This window comes from Typopeltis vanoorti, chromosome 6 (assembly GCF_054136105.1).
Source record: "Typopeltis vanoorti isolate ZY-2024b chromosome 6, IOZ_Tvanoo_1.0, whole genome shotgun sequence".
NCBI lineage: Eukaryota > Metazoa > Arthropoda > Arachnida > Uropygi > Thelyphonidae > Typopeltis > Typopeltis vanoorti.
In genome coordinates this window covers 109,323,111-109,341,494 of record NC_143554.1, presented here as the reverse complement: position 1 = coordinate 109,341,494, position 18,384 = coordinate 109,323,111, and the positions used below count along the sequence as shown (strand labels likewise).

Genomic DNA, 18,384 nt, shown 5'->3' with positions numbered 1-18,384 from the left:
GAAGTAACATCTAGCAACCTGAGAGCAGCGTGGCAAAAGATTATTCCTCATTGTGCAAATGATTTTAAAGGATTTGAAGATGAAGTAACCCATGTTATCAATGACATAACTGAGCTTGGCTTCGATCTAGGACTAAAAGAAATTGAAAAAGGTGATGTTCAGGACCTGCTTCAGTCACACGATAAGGAGCTGGATGATGAAGACCTAATTAACCTCGTGAGAGAATGTGCTTACTATGCTCAAATCGATGATAATGACGAACAAATTGACCTAGCACAGAAGGAATTTACCCTCAAAGAAATGGACGAAATGTTTAGAATTGCTGAAAATTTTAAAGAAAAAATCTTGAACGGCGATTCTAATCTCAAGTAATCACTGAAAGTTCGTGAGGAAATTGAAAATTCCATCTGTTGCTACTGAGTTTTATATGAAGAAAAAAGAAAGAAAAAATCCATCAGACAATTCTACACCAATTTTTATCCAAGAAAGAATAATTGTATGTACTGTATGTACTTCTTATATATAAATAATGATTAAAGAATAATCTTGTTTTTCTTAATGAACCTTCATTTTTTACTTAACATGTTTCTTTTTTACTTGATATATAAAATTTAATTAATAGATTTGAAAAATCATTGGCATTGATCACCCATTTTACACGCATTATTTGTCCCGATTATCGTGGATTCAATTATTGCGGTATTTTTCGTGGCAACAATAACCATGATAATCAAGGTATTCCTGTATATAATTGGTAGTATAGGCAAGTGAAAAAACTTCCATTGACTTATCTCTAATCCAGAGAATTTTAATAATAAGGTGCGACACCTTTTGGCAACTGGTATAACTAAATATGACTTCTCCATTACTTCCACCTTGGTATCACCACTTCTGGGTCTGGCTCCCACTGATGTGCTTTTGTGCAGAAGTGGTTGCTTTCCCTGAGATGTGAGAGGCTCTGCTTGGGGGTGATTTTTACCTGTATCTGAGTGGAACCACCACTGCGATTATGGCTCTGCTTGGTGGTGGGGTGAGCCTGTTTACAAGTGGGCCACTGAGTTGGACTGTCCTTCAGTCACTCGTAGGGAGTGGTCTGGGGAACCGCCTAATTTTTAGAGAGGTCTTTACTTAAAAACAGCAACTCAATAAAGGTCAAAACCAGTCTGGGTAGTGGTTCTTCTCTTAATGCATAGCATTATACATGTCCACAAAGAGATGTGCTTTGCATTATGGGAGATATTAAGGCAAGCAATGAATACCTATACCACCTTTACTACAAGCTACCTTTGCTCCAGTCCTGAAAATACTTCAGGTGCAAACTTTATTTGTTTACACTTGGATAAAGGATTAAACCAAAGACTTAAGTCTGCAGCACCAATGTCAAATAGTGACAAGGAGAGAGGATTATTTTTCAGATTGAGTGCAATCATCATAAAATTTGTAACATGTTAATTTCATGGTACACGGCTTGATTTCATTTATTAATAAGTAGGTCATTAAAGCACTATTTTTCTTTTCAAAACTCAACAGCAAATTTCTCCATTGTTTCAGTGGAATTTATTACAACTCCTGATTGGGTACTTTGGCCAGTATGTGTGCTCTACGGGAAACAATGCAGACTTGCAATGAACAATTACAGCATTGATTACTACTATGATAACCCCCCCCTGTAGGTTCAAAATACACAAAAGTAGTATTACTTTGACATCTGCAGAGCACTGTTTGCATCAAATCATGATGAATTACTTTAAAACCTGGTAATATCTTTAACATTTTTCCTGTCAAAATTCAATGAATTTTGACAAGAAAAACATGTTAAAGATATTACCAGGTTTTAGTGTAATTCACTGTGACAGGAAAAGACACAGCTAAATGCAAATGACATACCAGAGTTTTCATTCGTACATCCTGCATAGCATTAAAAATCGCATCTATCACCATATTCATCTTACCTGAAAGAGATTTTGCAAACATTATTGAGCTTCAAATCTACAGATATTTGTACAAGTAGATAGTTAAAAAAAATAATAAAAAAATAAAAATAAATAAAATTGAATTCTTAATTACTGTTATTAAGATTGCATGTATCCTTGGGAAAATTCTTTGCTATAAATTATATAAAATAAAAATTTTTCTTTAGTATGAATTCTTAAGTGGATTTTAAGTGATCTTTAGGAAAACTCTCTGCCATAGTTTCACAAATAAATGGTTTCTCCTTAGTGTGGATTCTTAAATGTATTTTAAGTGATCTTACTTGGGAAAATCTTTTACCACAATCTTCGCAAACAAATGGTTTCTCCTTACTGTGAATTCTTAAATGGGCTTTGAGTGAGCCTATGTGAGAAAATTCTTTGCCACAGTTTTCACAAATGAATGGTTTCTCCTTAGTGTGAATTCTTAAATGGGTTTTGAGTGATCCTATTTGAGAAAATTCTTTGCCACAGTTTTCACAAATGAATGGTTTCTCTTTAGTGTGAGTTCTTAAGTGGATTTTAAGAGATCCACCTTGGGAAAATTCTTTGTCACAGACTGAACAACTGAAAGGTTTCTCCTTGGTGTGAGTTCTTAAGTGGGTTTTAAGAGATCCTGCTTGGATAAATTCTTTGCCACATACTGAACAACTGAAAGGTTTCTCTCTGGTATGAATTCTTAAGTGGATTTTGAGAGTCCCTGCTTGGGAAAATTCTTTGCCACATACTGCACAAACTGAATGTTTTTCCTTAATGTGGATTATTAAGTGTCTTCTAAGATCTTCCTGTATGGGAAAATCTGTGTTGCAGATTGGACATATAAAAGATATTCTATTAGTTTTCATTACTATTTAAAAATAATTTTCTCTACTAAGAATTATTTTCAGTAATTAAAATGGCAAAATGCTTTCTCCTTATATTAAATAACTTGAAGGTGGAAAAGACTTTTGTTGCAATCTGCACAACAGAAGTTTTCTAGTCAGAAAAAAAAAATTACTTGTTCTGAAAAATGCTGAAAAACTTCTGAATAATTTTTGCCACTGAATATACTATAAACAGGATGCTTCTAATGAGCTTCAGAATTTTCCAACTGGTATTCACTGTGAATGTTGTATGATATACAGAACTAAGATGGTTCTTGATTTTGAGAAATGTATATTGTAGGTTATGACTTTTGTATACTGAAGGGAAAACTCTGAGATCACAATCTAAAAGACCGCTTTTGATATTCTTTAAAGAGAATTTTCATAGATCCAGATTTGCAAATCCTGTTTAGGAATTTCTGTCAAGAAATCCTGATTTTGGAACAATTTCACAATCTATATACATATATATATATATTTAGGATCATTTTGAATAGTTTGAAAGCTTCCAAGGTATCCATTTTGTTAAACATTTCTTACCAGTCTGCAATCTCTTAGCATTCGAACATTTTTGGTTTTCAAGCTATCTCACAGAGTGCTGTTGGGATAGTTACTGTCCATATTGTAAGTAATCTTCAAATAATGAGTGAGATGATTACACAGCCACATAGTCTATAAAAAATAAAAATAAATAAAAAAAAGAGAGAAAAAAAAATAAATATAAACTATTTGAATAGGCAGTGGAAGCAGATCATGTGCAGAATAAATACAACTGTCATTCCAGAGTTTTTATTGACATAATAAAAACTCTGGAATGACATTTGTATGATTGTCCAAGAAAGTGTTGGACAATCATACAATTTCTGAATAATACTGCAACACACACAACTTTAAATTACACTATATTCTTACTGATTTATTAGAGAATATTTATTTCTATTCATTAAGATGTGTGAACTAGATTTTCTGACAATCCATTCCAGTGGGGAATAACTGGAATGGATTGCCAGAGGCAGCTTTTTTGCTATGAAAGTGAATGAGTTTAAGGAATAGTATAAGTAACTGGTGAATAATGATCAGTGTGTGTGCCTCCTGCAACGAATTTCCTGATTCCATGGAGACACCAGTAATAATAATAATAATAAAGGATGTGACAAATGCAATCCAGGGTAGGAAAAGAAAACTAAAATACTTTAGTGCTCATTGGAACAGATTTAAGTAGTGGCAAATGCAGTATGAATGAGGAGGTATGAAAGGATTGCTGGAAGAAGAAAGAGTGAGAGTGAATTCGGGTGAAACCTAAAAAGGAACGAGGATATATGTTATGAATCTGGTGAAGGGATGATTCTCTGTGCACTGGATTTAGACTTATTGAGTGTGTGTGCAGGAGGTAACTTGTTACATCCATATACAAATGCCAAAAGCATCAGGATCAAAAGGGTGAATTTGTTGCCTTGGTGAATATATTTGGTCTAAGGCTCAAAGGCAAAGAGTGTTAAGATTTGATCATAGCATCTGAAGTAAGAGGTGGGGGGTCTAAGTTAAGGACCATTTTGCAACTAGTTATTGATAGTGATCATGCCATACTGATCTGGGAGGCTGCTAAGTTCCTAATGGTGAGGAAATACAAAGTAGGTAAGACCACTATTCAGGAATGGGGCGGGGGGAATTCCCAATAATTCCAAAAACAGAATAAACAAAAGTCAATTAAATCTTCTTCTTCTTTGTCTATGATCTCTTATGCTTTTAAGCGTCGAGATTTTTCCAAAGAGATTTCCATGCTGTCCTGTCCAAGGTTTGTTGTTTTGCTTCTTTCCAATTAATTCCCTTCTTTACCAATTTTTCTTTAATTTCCTTGCCAACCTTTCCTGGGTCTGCCTATCTTTCTTTTTCCTATTTTCTGGCTTTCGTATACAGTTTTTGCTATTCTTCCTTCTTCCATTCGATTGAGATGTCCAAACCATCTCATTTGGGCTTGTGTTATGAATTGATTCAGAGGTGCAACTTGAAGGCTGTCTCTTATGGTTTGATTTCTTATTCGGTCTAGTCTTGTTTTTTGTGCCACTTTCCTGAGATATTTCATTTCAATTGTTTGTAGTTTATTTGTGTTTCCTGTTGTTAAACTCCAAGACTCAACTGTATGTTAATGTTGGTAGAAACACTGAACGGTACACTGCCATTTTGGTATTTTGGGTGACTTCTTTCTTATCTAGGAGTGGGCCTTTCATTGCATAGAATAGCTTTGTTCCCCCTCTTATCCTGTTGTTAATTTCTGTGTCTAGTCTACCATCTTCTTGTATATATGATCCCAAGTATTTAAAGGAGTGGACACTTGTTCCAGTTGGTGATTCTCTATTTCTATTGTGTGTTTTTGTTGATTTCTAGATATGATCATTGTTTTAGTTTTATTTATATTTATGGTCATATTCCTTTTCTTTGTTTCTTCATGCCAAAGTTGATATTGTACTGCAGATCTTCAGCTGTATTTGCTAGAATCACTACATCATCTGCAAAAGCCATATGTGAAATCCTAGTTTCTTTCAGTTTCCTGTATCCTAAGTGGAACTTTTTTGTTTTTGTTTGGCATGCCTTTAAAATTTCATCCATTACTACGATGAAGAGAAGTGGGCTGAGGATACAGCCTTGCCTCACTCCTACATTTGTTTCAAATTCTTTTGATCTATTATTACAGGTTCTTACATAATTTCTATTACTTTTGTAGAGGCTTTGTATGGCTGCTATTAAGTTATCTTGTATCTTGTTTTACTTTAATGTTTGCCATATTAAGTGTCTGGGAACTCGGTCAAAGGCCTTTTCAAAATCTATAAAACATGAATGTAGTTCTTTTCCATATTCCAATGTTTTCTCTGATATTTGTCTAAGACTAAAGATAAGATCCTGTGTGCTTCTATTTTTTCGAAAGCCATATTGCATTTCATCCAGCGTGTCCTCTATTTGATTCCTAAGCCTCGCTTCTAAAATGCAGGTATATAATTTTCCTGGAATGCTTAAAAGCGAAATTCCTCTATGCGGTTGTCTCCTTTCTTAAATATGGGGATTATTATAGCTACTTCCCAGTCTTTGGGAATAATTTTCTTTTTCCATACAACATTGAATAGGTGTAAAAGAAATTTTATGGCTTTCGTTCCTAAATTCTTTACCATTTCTGGTGTTATTTGGTCATGGCCTGCTGATTTGCCCAGTTTTATTTTATTTATTGCTGCTAACAGTTCATTTGCATGAATTTCTTCACTCTGATCTTCTATTTTGCTTGTGTGTCTTGCTCTTAGGGTTCTATTTTTTCCATGTCCTGCATCTTCCAATAATTCTTGAAAGTACTGTTTCCATCTTTCCATGATGTCTTCGGAATTTGTGAGTAACTTTCCATCCTTATTTTTGATAAACTTTATGGGGCATTCTTTCTCTGACCTCATTCTTCTTAAAACATTATAGAAGAGTTTTTGGTTTCCTTTAAAATTTTGTTCTAAAGTATGTCCAAAATCTTCCCAGCATTTTCTTTTCTCTGCTTTCACTAAGGTTTCAACTTTATTTCTTTGGTTGTTGTATAGTTCTCTATCAACCTGCAGTTTTGATGTTATATATCTCTTCCATAATTGCTTTTTCTTTTTAATTTCTCCTTTTAGTTCTTCAGTCCACTAGGGTGTTTTATGTTTCTTCTGTTTATTATTTAATGATACACCACAAATTTCTTTGCTTGTTTCTAGAAGAAGTGTTTTGAACCAGTACCATAGGTTTTCTACATCTTGGTCTTCATATATCTCTTTTTCTACTTCTTTCATCTTCTCTTCTATTTTACTTTTATACTCAATGGCTGTTTCTTCTTTCTTTAGTTTGTAGTTCTTTATCTTAACATTTATTTCCTTGCTACTTTTTCTACATTTTTCAACTTTTATTTTATGGATTGTTTCCAATACTAATAAGTAGTGGTCACTGCCAATTTCAGGACCTCTGTAGACTCTTGCATTTTTTGTATACTTCCAGTACGATCTGCTTATGATGGCATAGTCGATTATAGATTTTTCGTTTCTATTGGGCTCTTCCCTGGTAAACTTATGGATTTCTTTATGCTTGAACATAGTATTCGCTATCACTAAATTATTTGTAAGGCAAAGATTTATTATTCTTTCTCCATTATTATTCCGGGTTATTTCTCCTTGTGATCCCAACACTTGTTTCGTTTCTTCATCTACTTGATTCCCTACCAGGCCATTAAGGTCTCCTAGTAGTATGATATGCCCTTGAACTTCTTCAATTGTTTTTTGTAAGAGTTTGAAGAATTCATCTTTAATTTCTTTATTGGCATTATCGTTTGGGCCATATGCAACAATTACAGTGAATACTTGGTTGTCTGATTTAAAGTCTATAGTGATTGTCAACAACCTTTCGTTTATTAGTTGCCATTTAGTAATATATTCTTTGAGATCTGGTTTAATTATGCAAGCTACCCCTTATTTTCCCCATTCTCTTGGGTTTACCCCTGAATAGAAAAGTATATACCCATCTTTCATTTTCTGGCAACCTTGACCTTTCTTTTTTGTTTCTGTGACTGCTAGCAAATCCAATCTTGATTTTTTAAATTCATCAATTAATTTGTTTTCTTTTCCATGTAGACTTTTAATGTTCCATATCTCATGTACCTTTTTCCTCGCTTTGTCGTTAACCATTTAGGTAGTTCGGCTATCTCTTTGTTATTTCTTTTAATGAGTGAACTTTTAAGGTGTGCAGGGGATTAGCCTTCAGCACCCGAGTCTGGTGGTGGGGCTGCCACCTTCGAGGCCCCAGACCGGCCTATGAGGGAAGTGCTATCCTGTTGGTCCGCGGGAGGTATTTTATTTCCCTCCTACCCTTCATAGTAACCTATGACGAGCATTCCCCAATCCGCCACCAGGGGACGCGCCCAATGGGGGTTACAGGTGTCCCCACACGGGGTCAATTAAATCGAATGATTAAATTAAATTATTATAAAGAAAAAGAAAAAAAACGATTGTATGTTCATCCAGCTTGGACTTATTAAGCAAGTGCAAAGATGTCAGCATAAGCAAGGCATTAGATAACAATAGAAATCTGCAAGATATCCAACTAGGTCAAGCTAACTATAGAAGTGAGTATACAAAAAAGCATACTGGTAACTTATGTTTGTACATGAATGCCAGGAATATCAGAATTAAAGGGTTAGAGTATGAAGCCTCTACCTCATGGGCTCACTTTAATGAGTACGGGCATAGCAAACCTGAGGTACCTGATGCTGGACCATGCCTTATTTCATGTAATATGCATCTGTTATATTATCTGTAGACTGCTCCTCTCCCCTTCTTTCTTCTCTTCTTGCTCCTTACCCCAATGCTATTAGAGTATTCGAGAGCTAGGGGTGAATCTTTCCTATCTTGCTGTCATTTTGCCTATTGCAGCCAAAGGGGGCAAGCTAGTCCCAATAGGTGCCGATCCCAAGGCCGGATAAATGGTGAGGGTTGACGTCAGGAAGGGCATCCAGTCATAAAACTTCACTGCCAGCTCTAGCTATGATCAAATGAGAAGAAAAGAAAGTGATACAAGGGCTAGGGTGTACTGACCCCCCTTAAGCGACCCACAGCCACATCGCCCGACAGCTGCGAGAAGTGGACGAGGGCTACCACATCAAGGGCAGGTGCAGTTAAAGAAGCGAGTCCAACAAGTGGTGAGAGAATGTTGCGAGTGGGAATGTTGAATGTCGGAAGCATGACTGGAAGGGGAAGAGATGTGGCAGACATGATGAAGAAGTTGGACATTTCATGTGTGCAGGAGACAAGGTGGAAGGGGGAAAAGGCAAAGGAACTAGGAGATGGGTATAAATTGTTCCACACTGGAGCGAATAAATGTGTTGGAATTGTGGTGTGTGGCAGAATGAAGGGTGACATACTGGAAGTGGGCAGGAGGAACGACAGGATCATGCGAATGAAACTGGGTCTTGGAGAAGAGCAACTGGTCGTCTTATGTGTATACGCCCCACAAGTTGGCTGTACAGCAGAAGAGAAAGATGAATTCTGGGATGTGCTAGATGAAGAAATGAGGGAACTGGAAGAAAACGAGATGGTGATTGTCGGAGGAGACTTGAATGGACACATAGGAAGAGAGAGAGAGAGAGAGAGAGAATAGGGACTGTGAAAGAGTGCATGGTGGCCATGGAGTGAAAATCATGAACCAGGAAGGTGAGAGGGATTTTGGACTTTGCAGTAGCGTTTAATCTGGCAATTGTGAACTCCTTTTTCTGTAAGAGGGAAGAGCATTTGATAACATTCAGAAGTGGCAACAATAGTTCACAGATTGACTACATTTTGACTAGAAGAAAACATCTGAAGGCAGTAACAAATTGTAAGGTAATCCCAACAGATCAGGTGGCGCAGCAATACCGGCTGCTGTGCACAGACTTTAAAATAAAGTCAAAGATAAGAACCTTTGGAAGTCATGGAATGAAGAAAATTAAGTGGTTTTGCTTAAAAGAAGAGAGTGTGAGGAACCATTTTAGGGAGAAGGTGTTAGAAAAGATTTCGGATGGACTAGAAAGTGTACAAGACTAGTGGAGAAATAATTCAAAAGTAATTCTAAGCTGTGCAATTGAGGTGCTTGGTGAAACATCCGGAAAGATTAGATAGCAGAAGGAGGGTTGGTGGTGGAATAATAATGTACAAGAAGCAGTGATGACAAGAAAGGCAAAGCAGAAGTGCGACGAGTCAAGAGTGGAAGAGGACAGAGAGGAGTACAGAGAGAAAAAATGAAAGTCAAAAGAGTTGTTGCATAGGCGAAGGCCATGGCATATCAAGACCTTTATGATCAATTAGAAACAAAGGAAGGACAGAGAAAGATTTATAGATTGGTAAAATGTAGAAATAAGGCATCAAAGGACATCGTACATGTGAGGCAGATCAAAGACTCTGGAGGAAGGGTATTAAGGAGGGATGTGGATATAAGAAAAAGATGGAGAATATACTTTGAAGGGCTTTTGAATGAAGAAAATGGAAGGACTCACAGAGAAGATGGGAAGCCTTATGAGGGGATGGTGCAACACATTAGGAGAGTGGAAGTGAAGGAAGCCATTAAGAGGTTGAAGAATAGAAAATCGGTAGGCCCTGACAGGATCCCAGTGGAGACATGGAAGGCATTGTAGGAAGAGGGAATTGACCTGCTGTGGAACCTGTTAAGAAAAGTTTGTCAACAGGAAAATATACCTGAGGAATGGAGGGAAAGTACTCTTGTCCCCATCTACAAGAGTAAAGGGGGATGCCCAAGACTGAAAGAATTACAGAGGAATAAAGTTGATGTCCCGCACAATGAAGATCCTAGAGAGGGTTCTTGATGGAAGACTGAGGGAAGGAGGTGGAGATTGCAAAGGAGCAATTTGGCTTCATGCCTGGTCAATCGACGAAAGATGCTATCTTTGGGTTACGACAGATGATGAAAAAGTTTCGAGAGAAGCAACGGGAGCTACATCTTGTTTTTATTGATCTGGAGAAAGCGTATGATAGAGTGCCGAGGCAAGAAGTCTGGAGGTATTTGAGGGAAAAGAAGGTATCAGAGAAATATGTCAGGTTGGTGCAGGAGATGTACAGAAATGTGAAGACAAGAGCTTGAACCTGCCTGGGAGAGACAAATTTTTCCAGTGACAGTTGGCTTGCATCAAGGGTCAGAATTAAGTCTGTTCCTGTTTAATATTGTTATAGAGGTGGTGACGGAGGTGAGAGAAGACGCCTTGGACTATGTTGTATGTAGAACCAAGAGAAGAAGTGGCAGCTAAACTGGAAAGTTGGAGGAAAGTACTGGAAGAGGTATGAGACTGAGCAGAAGTAAGGCAGAGTATATGTGTTGCAAAGGGGATGGCAGCTAGGAGACAGATCTGGAGCTGGAAGGAAATGTCATTAGGAAGGTCAGTTACTTTAGATACTTAGGTTCAACAATGAAAGAGGATGGTGAGGCTGAGAAGGAAGTGGGATGCAGGATATAAGCAGGATGGAGGAACTGGAGAGAGAGAGATGGCTGGAGTGCTATGCGATAAGAGGGTGCCAATCAATCTAAAAGGCAAAATCTACAGGACAGTAGTGAGACCAGATATGACCTATGCTATAGAAACTGTGGCCCTGAGGAAAAATAACATCAGCAGGATGGAGGTAGCAGAGATGAGAATGCTTAGGTGGATGTGCGGTGTGACCAGAAAGGATCGTCTGAGAAATGACTATGTAAGGGGAACAGTGAAAGTTACGAACTTAGGAGCAAAGATACAGGAGGCAAGGTTGAGATGGTCTGGTCATGTGAGGAGGAGGGAGGAAAAGTATGTGGGAAGAAAGGTCGTGCAGATGGATATGCAGGGGGAGGAGGAAGCGTGGATGGCCAAAGAAGAGATGGAGGGAGATGGTGGAGGAGGACTTGAGGATGAAGAACTTGGATGTGGCTACAGCCCAAGACAGGAGGTTGTGGAGGAGACTCGCCACAAACAGCAACCCTACTTAAATGGGAAAAGCTGCAGAAGAAGAAGTATGAAGCCTCTAATGTGAGGCAGAATCTAAAAAGATCAAATGCAGAGTGGAATACTGTTACAGACCTAGTGGAGTGGCAGCTAGTGAAATGGAATGCATTACCAAATAAACACATGGGCACAAAATGAGTAGTCATAATGGGTGAATCTAATTATCTGAACATTGATTGCATAACAGTGAAATCTCATGAACAAAATAAAACCAAATTTATTGAGCTGTTGTGAGATGACTTCCTCAAACAACATGTGGCAGAAGGAACTTGCAGTAAAAGAGTATTAGATGTCGATGTAGTGTTAGAAGGTGTTTTAATTAAAGACATGACTGTTTTGCCTCTGACTGGTAACATTGATCATACTGTGCTGACTGGGGAAGTCACTAAGTTTATAAATGTCCCATTCAGAAAAAGTAACATGTCGAGCTCCAAAGGAAGAAATTATCACCAACCGAGGAGTATACTAAGTTCAGCACCATGGTATTCATTTGCTAGATGAGTAGGATATCAATAGTGCATTGAAATCATTTAAAAAAAAAAATTAAATGATGCAATATTGGAATGTGTCCCCAGAGCTCTGATAGAGTTCAAAGAATAAATTGGGTAGGAGTAAAATGGATGTGCAAACTTATTAAGCAAGGGATACATAAGAAAAATATGATGTGGAATGAATACTGTTTGCATAAGGAAGTCAGTTATGAAAATTATGCAAGTGTTGTACGGAAAGCTGAGTCTGAGTATGAAAATAAACTGACTTTGCAAGTGAAAGAAAACCAAAAAGAATTGTATTGTTATGCTGCAAGTAAACAAGTAAAAGAAAGAATGAATATGAAAAAATAACTCTAGTGAACGTAGAAGGTATATGTGTAACAAATACAGAGACAGTTCAACTGAGTGCCCTACCTAATGTATGCAGCATTGGAGTCAATGCTACTTCTTCGCTGGATGAAGAAACTGAGATGTGTGAGGAAGAGATAGTAGAGCTATTGCACAAACTGAATAAGAATTTGGCACAATCCTTTGACTAAGCTATATAATTTGAGCCTCAGAATACTGAGGATTACACAGGGGCGGAAAGAATGCATGATAATTCTATTGCACAAGGGTGGTGCAAAGAATAATGCTTCCAAGTATTAAACCCTCAGCATCCTTGGAGTGGTAGTGAAGATTTTGAAAATGTCAGTAAGAGCTTGTATACAGAAAATGGGTTGACAAAATCTATATTGTGCAATGAACTGCATGAGTTTAAGAAGGTCATTTTCAGCAAACTGCTTACATTTCATAATAATGTTACTGTTGAGTTGGAGAAGAGAAATGCATGCATCATGGATAAAACAAATGGCTGACTGACAGATATCAAAAAGTGCTATATGGGAGACTTGACTCTGCAAGGTTGGTTACCAGTAATGTACCATAGAGATCCTTAGTCCACTTTATTCAAACTTTACATTATTATTATTATTATTACCTGACACCAAGGACGCATCATGGGAGGGCACACTACTCTACTTCGCTAAAAACATCTCATCCTCTCTGCTACTACTTAATTCTCTAACTACAATACTACCAATGCCATCTAATGTCCATCATCACCAACAACAGTATTTTTTGTCTGTAAATTGCGTGTGTTCTGGGGGCTGATTGTACACGGGATGAAAAACCCGAGTTTCCAGGAGGAAAAAACCTGCTACACCACCATACGAGATCAGTTAACCCACCTTCAACTGAAAAAGCCCATATAAGGAATCCCCCTCATCACGACGAGGGGAATTTTCTATTTACATAAATGTCATCGGTAAAGATTTGACAGAAGACATGCAGCTGTTTGCTGATGATGCAAAGAAAGGCATGGTCATCAGGAATATGGCTGATACGCAGCACTTGCAGAATGAGAAGCTGAATAGGCTGGAGTTGTGAGCATGTGAAATGGCTATCAGTTCAATGTTAGTAAATGTCAAGTCATGCACTATGGCCCAATGATATATCCAATGTCATATTATATCGATGAGATTATGCTAGAAGAAAGTGATCAGACTAGAGATCTAGGAGTTTTACCAGATAAGAAGTTAAAGTTCAAGGACTGTGTACCAAATATTGCAAATACAACTCAGAAGAGAATTGCAATGCTGAAACAAGCCTTAACATGGAAGAATAAGGAAGTCATGTTGCCTCATTAAAACACTTTGATATGACCTCACTTGGCCTATTGTGCAAAGGTCTTGTCTCCTGGTTTTTGTGGTGACACTGATATGTGTGTGTGTGTGTGTGTGTGTATACTTATCAGTGTATATATGAGTGTGTATATATGTATGTATGTGTGTATATATATATATATATATATATATACACACACATATATATATATATTCACTGTTTCTTAAATGGTATCGGAGCTGTAGAATACAGATTATGGAGATTGAGAATTTGCTGACTGCTAATAACAAGAAAAAAGACATGATATGATTGAGACTTTCAACTTTTGAAAGAGTTATACAGGATAGCAGTAGATGGAATTTTTCATTATATAGAGGACAGGAGACGACAACAGCGCATCCGCAGAAGTCAACAATGAATGCAGTGAAGAAAGTGGTGAGAAATAGATTTTTCTCTCATAGAGTGGTGCATGATTGGAATGGGTTCCCCTTGAAGGATGTGTGTAAGCAGATAGTGAATAAATTCAAGGGTACAGCAGCTAGTGCAGTTGATATGTGGCCTCCCTCAATGAATCCTCAACTCTCATAATAAGAAAGGTCTCTCTTAATCATAATGAAATGATTACATCACTAAAATATAATAAATATAAGTGTGCAGTTAAAATTTTTGCTTGAAGATAATTATCAGCATGATTAGCTTCTGAGATGCAGTTCATAGATGAATTATGATTTTTTTTTTTACTTTAAAACAGAGCATCAAATTTTTTAATGTATATTGTACATTTAAGTACAATATACATTTAAATGGAAAGACACTTCATTAAATATACATAATTATTTAAATCTTTAAATGTACAATATAAAATAAAATATTTAAATGTATATTGTACATTTAAAGACAATACACATTTAAATGGAAAGACACTTAAATGTACATTTAAGTGTCTTTTCCACTCTATGTAATCATTTTTTGTATTGAAATACAAGAAATGATACAATAAAAAATACAAGAAATAGAAGAAACCACCTATGTTGAAATTTATTTTAAAAGTATCAAATCTTGTTTTTGTTTCTTCAATTGCAATCCTTGCCCTATCACTTCTGTCTTTTCTTTTCTGAACTTGCACATTCCACTCAGTTCACAGGGAAGGAAGAACTGTAGTACATTTATTACTAATGCTTCTGCTAAAACTAACTTAAGTTTTAGTTAATACTTTACAGAAATATTCATTGTATTTTGCTGGATGAATTTGTATTATATCTGAATAAAACAAAAACATGTCAATATTTGATGAAGAAGAAGCCAAAAATAATTGTACTAAGATGCATCTTACCATAGTTCTGAACTCATAGTAAGTTATGCATGTAGAGAATTATGTAGAGAACTACCTTCAGAACACACGCAATTTACAGACAAAAAAATACTAGCTGTGGTAGTGGCCAGTAGATGGCGCTGATGTTGATTATTGGTAGTAGAGTTTCTGATTATTGGTAGTAGAGTTATAAGTTACTGTAGTTGGTGTATTGGTGGAGACGGAGAGTGTGTACAATAGGTGTCCTCCCGCGATGAGTCTTCGGACTCTTTGGAGGTGTCATGAATAATAATAATAATGTAGAGAATTATCAAAAACATTGATGATGTTTTAATAAATTAACAAATTATACTTCTCAAGTTGTTTAAAAATGGGAAGAACAGAACTGAAGAGAGATGGCAAAATATTTTCAAAACCTAAACAGTACTTTGTTGAAACCTACTCTCACTTTATGGATAACAATACTTCCATGCATTGATAAAATTCTTACAATATGAAAATCTCATTTTAGTCTTGAATATGCTGAAAACCAGTGGTGCACTCAGGATTTAATTTTTTTGGGGGGGGGGGGGGAGCACTGAAGATTTAATCTTGGGGAGGGGGTGCGGAGTTAAGTATATGATTCGAGAATACACATTATGCATTGCATATGACATATGACTGAGCATCTGCAGTGATCCAATACATGATGCCCGTGATCTCCTTTGGCCTGGTTCGGGCAAACAAAGTAGTGCTCAGTCCGACGGAGTAATATTTCGTTCGCCTCACATTCAACAGTGGCCGTGATTCCCGAGAGCTAGAGGGTATTCCCACCTTATGTGACTGCTAATTCATAAGTAGTATAGAAATAGAAGACACGACACTATAAATAAAAAATAATAATTGTAATTAGGAAAAGATTTGGGGAAAATTTTCTAGTGTTTTTTCCTTTTTCTTTTTTTTTTGGGGGGGGGGGCAGCAGAGCCCTTAGCCCCTCCCTGGGTGCGCCACTGCTGAAAACAGAGTACAAAAGTATAAGAATTTGATACTTTTAAAATAAATTTTAATACAGGTGGTTGTAAGAGCTAAAAAATACAAGAACTGATTACACAGAGTGGAAAGTCACTTAAATGTATATTGCAAATCTTATTGCATGAAGATTAAAGCAGGTTGAACTATAAAAAAAAACTACATTAAAGTAGATTAACTAGAAAACTCTAGGTGAAAAATAAGCATGTGAAAAAAAGATGCAAGAACAGTCACTTGACAGATACTAGCCAGAAAACTAAACGGAAGAAAGAAAAAAATAAATAAAGTAAGGGATGATATGGAAATTAAAAGATCTGAAATTAAACTTTTTTTTGCAGAAATAAGCTGCACAAGTTGTACATCATAGATATTCAACAGAAAATTATGCAAATTACAAACATATAAATGATGTAACTACACCGATATCCGTAATTTTTTAAAGTAATATTAATCAGCAGAGATAAAATGGATTCCATTGTATAAAGCCTGATCAGGCTACATTTGGACTACTGTGCTCAAATATGTTCAAATTAGAGGGGATGAAGATACTTTGGAGAGGGTGCAACAGCTGTTGACAAAAATTATTTCAGGACTGTAGAATGTTACATTGTGTTAAAAAGTGCAAAATAAGGAAGGGGCAAGAACTGGAGGCCATTTCTGTAAATTGCACAAGGAAGTAGTGAATATGAGAATGAGGTGGTTTTTTTTTTACGTGGAGAGAGGTGAGTGTAATACATTACCTGAGTATGCTGTGAATTCCAAGAGTGTGAATGAGTTTAAGCTTCAGTAGTATGATAAATGTTACAGACAAGAGAGATTTTCCATTAGTCTGTGGTTTGCCAGCCTGGCTGGCCAAGTGGTTAGTGTGTATGCTCTCCAGTCAAGAGGCTGCGGGTTGGAATCCCGCCGTGGACATGGATCTTTGCGATTGTCTGTGGAAGTACTAGTGGTGGTGGTCGGCGGAAGATGGCGTTGGTGTAGTTGCAGTCAGTTGGTGGATTCTGAGTGGTAGAAGCAGAGTTGTAGATTAGATGCCCTCCCTTGATGAGTCTTTGGACTCCCTGGAGGTGACAAATAATAATAATCTGCAGAGTTTTGCTGATAGAAGGATACGTTGAAGCTTTTGAGCGGTATTTACTGGATGGATACGAGAGGAAATTTTCAGATAGTGCGAAATAAGGAAGGGGCAAGAACCAGAGGCCATTTCTGGAAATTGCACAAGTAGTGAATGATTTTTTTTTTTTTTTTTTTTTTTTTTTTTTTTTTTTTTTTTTTACGTAGAGAGAGGCGAGTGTAATACATTACCTGAATCTTTACCTGAGTATGTTGTAAATTCCAAGAGTGTGAATGAGTTTAGGCGTCAGTAGTATGATAAATATGTTACAGACAAGAGAGATTTTCCGCAAGTCTGTAGAGTTTTTAATATATGTATACTTATTTCACATTGTAATGTAATATAATGTACATAACTGTTAATGGTATAAACTTCTCTCTCTCCCTCAATGAATCAATTTTATTGCCATAAGAATAAATAAAATAAATGAATCGTTAACTCCAGGAGAGGTGATATAATAATAATAAGTAAGTACTCACCAGCTGAAGGCAAGCAAAAACTACAAATTTAAAATGTTAGTACGCAGTAATGATCAATACAGATAACACTGAAATAACCAATCAGTAGTTTACTACAGCACACCGTGTTCCGGAATAAACACTGACCAGACCCCTTCTGACATCTACCGGAATAAGTTAGAAATGCAAGTGAAGTTTCAATCTGCCTTGAAAACTTAAGGCACATTGAACAGACTGACATTTCGCTTTAAATTAACCTTGTTTAATCCTTTATCCATATGTAAGCAAAGTTTGTGAATGAAATATCTTCACGACTAGACTATATGTATATAAAAGTTGATGAATTCACATCGATTGCCTTAATATAATTTGAATACAAATAGTTAAAAAATGATGAGATAGAATTCACGGACCATTCCTAGTTCTGTATGTTTTGACTTTAATCCAAATTCTCATATAAGCCTGTAGCAGATTAAAAATATTTTATGAAAATGCAGAAAGCCGTATCATAAATAAAAAAAAAACTTTCCGCACTTATCCCAATTAACTGTTCCATATGTAACGAACATGACCTTGTTGCCACCAATTGGTGAGAGTGACCATAAGGTCATGACTTGGGAGGTGGCTAAAGGAGTCGAATTTACAATTAAGACAGGGTATATGTGGAATTACCGGGCTGGTAAGTATGACAAGCTTATCAAGCTAATCAGATGTCAGAAGGGGTCTGGTCAGTGTTTATTCCGGAACACGGTGTGCTGTAGTAAACTACTGCTCATGGTAGAATAATCTTAAAAAATGCTGAGGGTAGGGAGGTAACTGAATCAGTCGATGTTGTGGAATTACTGAGCGAGCACTTTGCAAGAGTATATCATCCAGGTAGTGGCTTTGCGGAAATGGAGGAACCAACAGCTTATACTGGAATTGTGATGAATGAGGTAGAGGTAACTAGTCTATTACAGAACCTCAGGGAGGAAGGAATTGGATTTTA

At 36.6% G+C, this 18,384-nt stretch overlaps 1 protein-coding gene across 2 annotated transcripts in view; it reads right to left on the bottom strand.

Moving 5' to 3' along the window:
• Positions 1 to 17,532, bottom strand: part of LOC150105791 (uncharacterized) — a 68,908-nt gene extending 51,376 nt beyond the window's left edge. Inside the window, exons 1-2 of one of the 2 annotated variants that reach the window (XR_016548403.1) lie at positions 17,418 to 17,532; positions 3,374 to 3,505 (exon numbers count right to left, since the gene is read on the bottom strand). Coding sequence is in view for 1 of the 2 variants with exons in the window: in XM_090393590.1 (XP_090249716.1) it covers positions 2,255 to 2,815 (561 nt within the window). In the remaining variant the exon portion in view is untranslated. The other variant, XM_090393590.1, reaches the window with a different exon arrangement.
• Positions 17,533 to 18,384: the final 852 nt, after the last annotated feature.